This window comes from Lampetra fluviatilis, chromosome 22, assembly GCF_964198595.1.
Source record: "Lampetra fluviatilis chromosome 22, kcLamFluv1.1, whole genome shotgun sequence".
Classification (NCBI taxonomy): domain Eukaryota; kingdom Metazoa; phylum Chordata; class Hyperoartia; order Petromyzontiformes; family Petromyzontidae; genus Lampetra; species Lampetra fluviatilis.
In genome coordinates, this window is record NC_136296.1 from 13604842 (window position 1) to 13615316 (window position 10475).

The 10475-nt window shown below is 55.1% G+C and overlaps 1 protein-coding gene across 1 annotated transcript; it reads left to right on the forward strand.

Annotated features, from left to right (window-relative positions):
• The first annotated feature begins 57 nt into the window (after positions 1 to 57).
• PPM1G (protein phosphatase, Mg2+/Mn2+ dependent 1G) lies at positions 58 to 10230 on the forward strand. Its single transcript, XM_078866575.1, has 10 exons — positions 58 to 336; positions 2098 to 2167; positions 2279 to 2364; positions 2711 to 2837; positions 3351 to 3856; positions 3951 to 4088; positions 4771 to 5008; positions 7946 to 8075; positions 8681 to 8783; positions 8942 to 10230. Exons 1-10 carry the CDS (start codon positions 226 to 228, stop codon positions 9188 to 9190), a joined length of 1758 nt encoding a protein of 585 aa, XP_078722701.1. The 5' UTR covers positions 58 to 225; the 3' UTR covers positions 9191 to 10230.
• Positions 10231 to 10475: the final 245 nt, after the last annotated feature.

Genomic DNA, 10475 nt, shown 5'->3' on the forward strand with positions numbered 1-10475 from the left:
TACTGATTCCTCACGTGTCATGACGTCATGGAACCAAATCCAGACACCGCGTGACGCCCTTTAGAAGAAGTGACGTCACGTCCTGATCCCACCGCCGCCTCCTCCTTCTCCGCCGCCGCCGCCTCGGCTTTGTGGCCCCGTACCGAGGAGCGGCCACGTGCACCGCGACCAGGGAGCCCCGCTCCGGACCCCCCAAGTCCCCCCCTCGGTCTCCGTGCCGCCGCCATGGGCGCCTACCTGACGCAGCCCAACGTGGAGAAGGAGTCGTGGGAGCGCAGCTCGGGCCGCCTCTCCTTCGGCGTCTCGGCCATGCAGGGATGGCGCGTCGCCATGGAGGTAAGTGGGACCCTGGGGGACGTGACGAGCCCTGGGGGGCGTGGGGAGCCCGTGGGGAGCCCTGGGGGACATGGGGGGCCCTGGGGGACGTGACGAGCCCTGGGGGGCGTGGGGAGCCCTGGGGGACATGTGGGGGCCTGGGGGACGTGGGGAGCCCTGGGGGACGTGGGGGGCCCTGGGGGACGTGACGAGCCCTGGGAGGCGTGGGGAGCCCTGGGGGACATGGGGGGTCCTGGGGGACGTGGGGGGCCCTGAGGATCGTGGGGGGCCCTGGGAGACGTGGGGAGCCCTGGGGGACGTGGGGGGCCCTGGGGGACGTGACGAGCCCTGGGGGACATGGGGAGTCCTGGGGGACGTGGGGAGCCCGGGGGGTCGTGGGGGGACATGGGGGGACATGGGGGGTCGTGGGGGGACATGGGGGGCCCTGGGGGACGTGGGGGCCCTGGGGGACGTGGGGGCCCTGGGGGACGTGGGGGGCCCTGGGGGACGTGGGGGGCCCTGGGGGACGTGGGGAGCCCTGGGGGTCGTGGGGGGCCCTGGGGGACGTGGGGAGCCCTGGGGGACGTGGGGAGTCCTGGGGGACGTGGGGAGCCCGGGGGGTCGTGGGGGGACATGGGGGGACATGGGGGGTCGTGGGGGGACATGGGGGGCCCTGGGGGACGTGGGGGCCCTGGGGGACGTGGGGGGCCCTGGGGGACGTGGGGGGCCCTGGGGGACGTGGGGAGCCCTGGGGGTCGTGGGGGGCCCTGGGGGACGTGGGGGGACATGGGGGGACATGGGGGGTCGTGGGGGGACATGGGGGGCCCTGGGGGACGTGGGGGACGTGGGGGGCCCTGGGGGACGTGGGGGGCCCTGGGGGACGTGGGGAGCCCTGGGGGTCGTGGGGGGCCCTGGGGGACGTGGGGAGCCCTGGGGGACGTGGGGAGCCCTGGGGGACGTGGGGAGTCCTGGGGGACGTGGGGAGCCCGGGGGGTCGTGGGGGGACATGGGGGGTCGTGGGGGGACATGGGGGGTCGTGGGGGGACATGGGGGGCCCTGGGGGACGTGGGGGCCCTGGGGGACGTGGGGGGCCCTGGGGGACGTGGGGAGCCCTGGGGGTCTAAGTCTGCGAGATCAGCCAGGGGGTCTCGCGGGGTCCCCTCTGGCGGGGTCCCCTCTGGGTCCCCTGTGCTCGTGGTGTGGTAATGGGGGGGGGGGGGTGCTCGTGCTGTGTGTGCGTATGGCGCCTTCACAGGGGGTTTGCCGCGATGTGTTTCGTGGTTATTGTTGGTGTGTTCATGCTGCTCCGTGTGTGTTGATGGTATCAGTTGTGAACATTGTGATGCGTTATGTTGGTAAGGTATGCTAATGATGTGTTGACGGCGTGTGCTGTAATTAATGTCATGTTAGCGCGTTAGTGTGCGAGTTTAGGTGGTGGTTCGTGTCTTTTATGTTTACTATTCTTCAGATTGTTTACCCAGGAAAGCCTCGCCGAGTCGCGAGTGGTTGTTTCAGGAGGATCCGACCACATTTTCTGTGGGGCACGATGCTTTCCTCTATATATTACAATTAATTAATGTATCGAGAAACGTGTAGATGGTTTCGATGTGTGTGTTAGCGGTGCACGTTAATGGGGTGTGTTGATGTGCCGGGTTGTGGGGTGTGTTGCAGTAGCCATGGTATTAGCCTGTGTCGGTGGTGGTGGTGGTGGGCAGTATGGACGGGGTGTGTGTTGTTATATTGGTGGGTGGTGTCCGTGTGCCCGGGATGCGCGCCTCACAGGACGCGCACAGCTGCCTGCCGGACCTGGACTCTGAGACGGCGCTCTTTGCTGTCTACGACGGCCACGGAGGTAAGGATTGGAGGCACGAACGGTGGTGGTGGGGGAGGGGGTGGTTCTGACGGTGACGCGAGACGCAGGGCTTCAGCAGCACCTCCTGGTGTGTGATTGCGTCTTGCGCAGGTGCCGAGGTGGCACAGTATTGTGCCAAGTACCTACCGGATGTCATCAAGGAGCAAGCGGCGTACAGGGACGGCAAGCTGCACAAGGTGAGAGACACACACACACGAGACAAGGGGGGTTGGGAGCATGGGATATGGGGTACAGGGACACAGGAATATGAACACATGGTGACAGTGAAATGGAGAAGTGAAAAAACACAAGGCATGGGACATTGGGACACGGGGACATGAGGAACCGGAGACACAGAGACGTGGGGTACGAGACAGAGACGTGGCAACACGGGGACACGGAGACACAGGAGCAAGAGAACATGAGGGGAAGGGGACAAGGGGACAAGGGGACACGGGGACACGGGAGCAAGAGAACATGAGGGGAAGGGGACACAGGAACTCGGGGTCACTGCCGTGTAACTGAGAATGTCGCTGTCTGCAGGCGCTCAAGGACGCGTTCCTGGCACTGGACGCGCGTCTCACAGACGCTGCCGTCATCCGAGAGCTCAAGGCCATGGCCGTGCACGACACGGGGAAGGGTGGCACTGAAATGGCCGACGAGGACGATGGTAAGAAGGGTCTGAGGGTGAGGTGCATTGTGGTGATGTGAGGATGGTGGTAATTACGTGTTATAAAGGGACATTGCTTGACATGTCACCTATTTTTCCTTTTAAGACTACAGTTTTATTGACGAATGTGTTCGGTTTGTGTTTGTGTATGAGTAGTGCTGTATGTGTGAGCACCCGTGTGAAGGAAAAATGTAAGTGAAGAGCGAGTACTGCATGTGTGAGTGCCTGTATGAAGCGTGTATTATACTGAAGTGGGTGTGTATGTATGTTGAACTTCTTGCACACCGCACATAACCAACCATGCTAATCGGAGGTTTATTGCATATAATATATTAAAGTGAAGTGTACGGTGTAATTCCTGCTTGCATGGTGTAGATGAGTGGTGAAGTATCGAGATTACGTATATGAGTGGAGTGCGTATGGTGTGATACGTGGTCGTATATATGTGGAGAGTATGGAATTGCGTGTGTAAGTGCCCATACGCGTCCGTGTCTCACTCTGGCCCTTCCCCAGTTGATAACGAGGAGGCTGCCCTCCTCCATGAAGAGGCCACGATGACGATGGAGGAGCTGCTGCGGCGCTACGGCCAGGGTGGCAGCGCCGCCCGGGCACGCAAGGGCATCCCTCCCAAGCCAGAGCACGACGGTCTCAACGGGGAGGGCAGCAGCTGCCCCGGGGAGGCCGGGAAGGAAGCGCCGTCCGACGGGAAACCCCACGGTGCCGCCGCTGGCGGCAACGGCGTCCCGGAAAAATCGGCACCAGAACCGGCAGGCGCAGCAGACGCGTCCCCGGGGGGTAGTGCCGGCCGTTCGGAAAGCAGTGGCGGTGGGGGAAGCACCGCCGCGTCAACGGACGACCGATCGGGCACATCGGCAGCACCGCCGGCTGCACCATCATCGTCGGCAGCAATCAAGAAGGGTGCCGGCGCGGCCGCTCGGAGCGCCCGCTCCGCCACCAAGCCGGTGTTCTTTGAGGACAGCGACGACGACTCGGACGCGGACAAAGCGAGCAGCGACGAGGTGAGACGAGGGGAGTGATGGGGAGCCAATGACGAGGGCGAGTGGCCATGTCTATACGTGAGAGTGAGCGTCTGTGTCTGTACGTGTGTCACAGGATGAGGACAGTGAGGATGAGAGCTGCAGCGAGGAAGAGGAGGAGAGCGAGGAGGAGGAGAGTGAGGAGGAGAGCGAGGATGAAGAGGATCCTGATGAAGAGGACGTTGGGATCCCAGGAATGGAAATCAGGGAGGAGGTGACAAGGGCTCAAGGGGACCGAGGAGATTTCCAATCAAGGAGACCCAGGGGCTCTTATGGCCTCGGGATGGTGTCCAGCCCAAGGTGGCCTGGGAAGCTCCTCTCACAATGAGCCTTGGGTCCTAAGCTCAAGTTGATTGGAGCAATTTTACTGAAACAATATTGGCAGCAACAATGTCCTTGTTCTTGTTTATCGTGGACTGCAACATTTGTATAGTGGCACGACAGTGACGGTTGAGTGTTTGTGTCACTGCATATATCTCCCAGCCTGGCTGTGATAGCGGCACTATGGCGATGATGTCACTGTGGGTTTTATGCGGGAGATGCATTCCAAAAAGAGGCGCATGAACCCAAATAGCATAAAACGAACTCCGTCACCCGACCCATAATGCCCCACACCGGACAGCTGCCTGCTTGGTGCATACAGTACAACAACAATGTCCCACGTCTGACTGTATAGCCACATCTGAGTGACTTCAAACCACATGTAACGAATTTAGGGTAGAAGTAGGTTAACTGCATTTACGTGAAATCACGGAAACCTAACCCGCATAAAGAGAGGGAAACCTGTCCTGTTCTATGCTGTCTCCCAGCCTGGCTGTAATGGCACCATCACGACGGTGCCGTGCCTTTTTGTCACCGTTTGTGTCACGACGTTTCTATGTTTTGCTTTCTCCCAGCCTGGCTGCGACAGCGGCACCACGGCAGTGGTGGCGCTGTTGCGTGGGTCGCAACTCGTGGTGGCGAACGCAGGAGACTCGCGTTGCGTGGTGAGCGGCGCCGGCGGCAAGGCGGTGGAGATGTCGTCCGACCACAAACCTGAGGACCAGGCCGAGCTGGAGAGAATCTGTGCGGCGGGGGGCAAAGTGACGATGGATGGGCGAGTCAATGGGGGGCTCAACCTCTCTCGTGCCATCGGTATGGGCCCCCAAAAAACGAAGCCCCCTTATGTGATTCAATGTGTGGTATGGTACCTTATGTGCATGTTGCTGTGTGCGAGTTGTGGTGTTTGTGTTACGCAAGGTCAAAGTTATTTCCTGCTCATTTGAGCATTGAGGCGGTGCTCATCTGTTTACAGTCTTCAGCCAGCGGTGAAAATTCCACATTCTCATGGCAGGGGTATCTCCATAGAACAACCACTTTTGACTTTCCCAGAAAATGATAGATTTTTTAAAATCTCGCAATGTGATAGGCTGAGTCACCTCCCAAACAGGGTTTGAACTCGCAGTCTTCCAATTGTGAGCTGCTCTACCACTGAGCCAACTGTTATGGTGTGCCTGTGCTTGTGTGTGTGCTGCACTCGTTGGGGAGTGGTCGTGTATGGTTCGAGTGCTGCGCTACGAACCCGGCAACCACGGCCAACACCAGTGACAATTATCTGAACCGGGGTCTTCTCTAGGTCGACTCCGCATCAAATGAGTACCTGCGGTGTGTAAAATTATCGGCACTGGGGAGGCTAAGGCGGCCGGGCGTGGTGCTCGCCACCCATCCCCTCGTGCATCGTGCTGGCCTTCATAGGTGCTCGGTAACAGCACTTACCCCAACAGTCTGTTAAGGCTATATAGGGGACTCGCGGGAAGTACCCGGCATTGCCTGGGTGAAAAAGACACATCAACTTACACACACAGACATGGACCCACACACGTAAATGCATCCATTTACACACATATACATCGACTCACACACACACACATCGACTTGCGCGCGTACACACACACACAGCGACTTTCAATGGCAATGTTTACACATTGCACCAGGTACTCATTTGAGGCTGAGTCTACCTAGGGGAGGATCAGGACTGGGTCAGATAATCGTCACTGGGTGTTGGCCGTGAGTGGGAATCAAACTCGGGTCGCCGAGTTCGTAGCGCAGCGCGCTAACCGCTCCACCACCGCACCCCACACACACACATCGACTTGCACACATCGACTTGCACACACACACTAATGGACTTAAACACACACACATCGACCCACACACACATAGACTTAGACACACACACATGGACTCACACACATGGACTCACACACATACATGGACTTTCACACACACATACATCGACCCACACACATATATCGACTCACTCACACATGGACAAAAACACACACATCGACTTACACACATAGACTCACACACAAACACACATCGACTCACGCACATAGAGCCACACACGCACACATGGACCAACACACACACACATCAACTGACACACATCGACCCACACACAAACACATGTCGACTTACACAAACACATGTCGACTTACAAACGCACACATTGACTGACACACATGGGCACACACACACACCGACTAACACACAAACATATCGACTTTAACACACATACATACTCACACGCACATGGAACTACGCACACACACATGGACTTACACACACATCGACTTAAACACACCGCACACACACACATGGATGTACACAAACACAGCGACTGTCACACACACACGGACTCGCACAGACACAACGCACACACATATGGACTCGCACGCACACTCTAACTTTTATATAGACTAAATAAGTTTGTAAATAATAGTTTTCTATGTGCGTGACTTTAGCGAAAGAAGCAAGGGAGAGGGGAAATGCACGCGTGTATAATAAGTAAGTAATTAGGAGCGACTGCGAGGGTGTTCTGCCATTTTGGTGTAAACATTTGCCAGGAGCAAGAGCGGCAAATTAATGAAAGTCGACAAATACAAAACGAACCTCACCCACCTGTAACTATGAGCAGGTGCGCACCAATCAAGCCTAATTAACATAACGTCACTGCTCAACCCCGTACTGAGGGGCCAAGTGTAAATATAGAATGAAGACGTAATTGAGAATATTGGTTTGCCCCTGTGCAGTAAGTGATATTGCTTATGCCTCGAGTACAGAATAAGTAATATTTTTAAAAACTTTTTAAAAAACACGCTTTTATGAAATGTACTAGTAATGGCAGAACTCCACGACTCCAGGAAGTGGCCCCGAAGCTTGCCACAACGTAAGGCACCGTGGCCAATTACAGCCAACGTCAGTTGACCGTGGACAATTAGACCCAAGCCGAAACATAACATATAAAAAATAATGTTTAAATTATTTTTTTTATGATAGAATATAGTATTGTCATCAATATGACATAAGTATACCAAGTTTGCAGTCGATACCACATTGGGAAGTGGGTTAAAATTGAGTTACAAGATTTGAGGATACGACAACAACAGTGAGTTAAAAGAAAGCGTGTAAAAAGGCTATTCTTCATAAACATTGCTTCATCCCTGTCATGAAATCTTGCCTATAAAAGGCAATTTATAATGAGTCAACAGTCATGGTAATAAATGTTTGAAGGGAGCTGCAAGTCTGTGTGTTACCTTGTGCAGTATCCACATGAAAGAGAATTCCCCTCTCACCCCCACGGAACGCGTGTGACTTGGTAGGGCCCCCCCCCCACCAAATGCCTGCGAGTTGGTAGGGTCGAGCACGTGCTATGCAAGAAATTAATAACCCAAAACAGCACTAAATCGCTAATTAAACTACTTTAAATGTGACGGACGTGAAATCGGAATAGCGCTGGATCCGCACGGGGCTTATGGCGTGCTACCTGTGTACTTTGTAAAACCGTGTACCCCACGGTTCGCGAGCCAAATCCTTCGCAAGTTTTGGCCACACACAGACAGACAAAAAATGCCTTTTTTGGTAAGTTCTTAAAATTTTCTGCAACGTATGTCATAGTGTGTCATATGGTGTGCCTCACCATAACTTCTTGGCAATTGTGGTATTAATAGGTACTCACTAATAGCACTCGCCCCAGCAGTCTGAGGATCCACAGGAGATCTGTTTGAATGTGTCGCTGTGTTGGTGTAGGGGACCACTTCTACAAGCAGAACGCCCTGCTGCCCCCAGAGAAGCAGATGATCTCGGCACTGCCAGACGTACGGAGCCTCACGCTGACGGAGGAGCACGAGTTTATGGTCATTGCCTGCGATGGCATCTGGTAAACGGCACTGGCATGCGCGCGTGTGGGTGTAGTGGTTAGAGCAATGCGCTATGTACCTGAGTTCGATTCCCATTCATGGCCAACACCAGTGACGATTATCTAAACCGGTACTGGGCTAGGTCGACTCAGCCTCAAATAAGTACCAAAAAGTCCTGGCCACCCATTCCCGACTGTGTTGTGGCGGCCTACATAGGTGCTCGCAAACAGCACTTGCTACAAAAGTCTGTTAAGGCTATACGGAGGGATCTTTGCCATGTGTGTGCGCACGTCTGCATGTGTGCGCATGCGTGTACAATTACGTAGCAGCAGTAGCATACCATGAAAATCCATCGTGCCAAAAACAACGACAGGAGGTGTGGGGTTTGTAACTTTCTGACCCGCCCCGACTGGACATTTGTGAAAAAGAGCTTAATAGCTCATCGGGTTCCTCCAGTAATACATATTCTGATGCTGTGTATTGCTGCGTGTGTGCTAGTGCTCTTGATGGTAGTGTGCACTAGTGGTGGTATGTATTGATGTTACTGTATGTTAATGTATGATATTTGTGTCGTTTGATGTTAGTGCTTGTTGCTGATGTTTTTTGTTGATGTGGATGCTGCCAGGAATGTGCTGAGCAGTCAGGAAGTCGTTGATTTTGTGTCCGAGCGCCTGCACCGGCGCGATGCTCAAGGGAACCTGCTGACTCTATCGGCCATCACGGACGAGGTGTGTGTACCCTGCCTCTACACGCGCGTGCACAAACACATAATTGTTTAAATACACACATTCCCCTTACACTCAACAAGGCACACTCTTAGCAAGCTTGCCATCCTTCGCTCACCCATGCGTTTGTGTGTGTATCTGTCTGCGCCATGCTCCATAAGCTGCTGGACCAGTGCCTGGCTCCAGACAACACTGGCGACGGCACCGGCTGTGACAACATGACGTGCCTCATCGTGACGTTCACCCTGCGGCCTGGCTGCCCTGCTGCTAGTGCTGCTATTCCTGCCAGCCCCCTCCAGGAGAGCAACAAGCACAAGCTGGAGTCATCCGTGGATGGGGAGGAGGAAGGGGAGAGAGTAAGCGATGGGGAGGTGCGACAAAAAGAGAAGAGGGCCCGTACAGAGGCATGATGTGAGCGTGCGGTTTGTGCAGGTGCTCAGCCACGAGGGGGGAGGAGGCAGGAGGGAGCAGAGGTCGAATTGACAGTCGTGCACACACACAAGGGTCCAGGCAAACCGTTGACCATCGTGAGGCATCCATTTTGCATTGAGGCTGCGCGCGCAAAGTTTTTGAATGGCTGCGTCCGTGCGTTGTGGAAGCGTTAGCTGATTCCTGATGCCGAGGAGTCACGATGTCGGTGGGAGCCTTCACAGGGTTAGTGCAGGGTCCAGGCACCTTGCTCAGGAGAGCCTTGGCGGTTGATGCGTCGGGGTCACCCAACACCCCTTTGCCCCTTGTCTCCCCGTGCGTCCCCTGTGTGTCGCCGTGAGTGCAGACTGTGAGATGCGGGCTAACGGTTTGTAATGTATCTCATAAACCCTACGCTGTCATCGCCACTTTATCTACGCCAAGCAGTGTAAGCTCTCCGCTCTGTCTCCCTGTGATCGTTTACCTGGGCTGGCATAGAATTCTTGTTGCCTTCTGGCCTGTGATCTCGTACCCCCTGACCCCATGCCCACTCCCTGTAACCCTGATAAGCAGTTGAGCCTTCCTGGCAAGTCGGTGTCTGTGCCAAGTATTCACCACAAGGTTTAATTACTCGGGTTTCTGATGATAATTGAACAGATGCCTCAGGCCAAACGTGAGCCTCACGAGGAAAGCCTGTGTTCAAGTCCGTGGCATTGTTGGCTGTGCGGTTCCAGCCTGGCACAGTGCTGGGGCGAACCCTCACCCGAGTTTTTACAGGGAGGCTGTGGTGTGTGTTAGGCGTCCGTGTGTGGTGTATGCCGGTTGAGTGGTGTCTGGTATCTGCGTGGTGTTCGTGTGGCGCGAGTGTGTCCATGCGGTACATTACGGCCTGTCGGGCAGAGATGGAACATTTCTAAATTACATGTAATGTAAATATGTAATTTAATTACATTTGTAATTGGTATCTAAATTACACACGTTAAAGTAATTGGTCATTTGTATCTACATCACATTTCCTCCAGTAAATTGTAATTTGAGTGTATTTTGCCTGCCTTGCGTTTGAATGGATGGAGTTTTCACTCCGCAGACTCCGTTTGTCGCTACCCTCATGTCGCTCAAACACCGCAGCCCATTTCCGTGGAAAACGCTCCCATGAAGTGAGGTTTAAAAACCCAGACCAGGCTGGTGGGGTAATAAGTTTGGGTTAGGCGCTGGGACGAGGAACCTCTCGATGGCCCATGGATTGATTTGAGCTGGGTCTCTCCAGGCCGGCGACCCATGGAATGT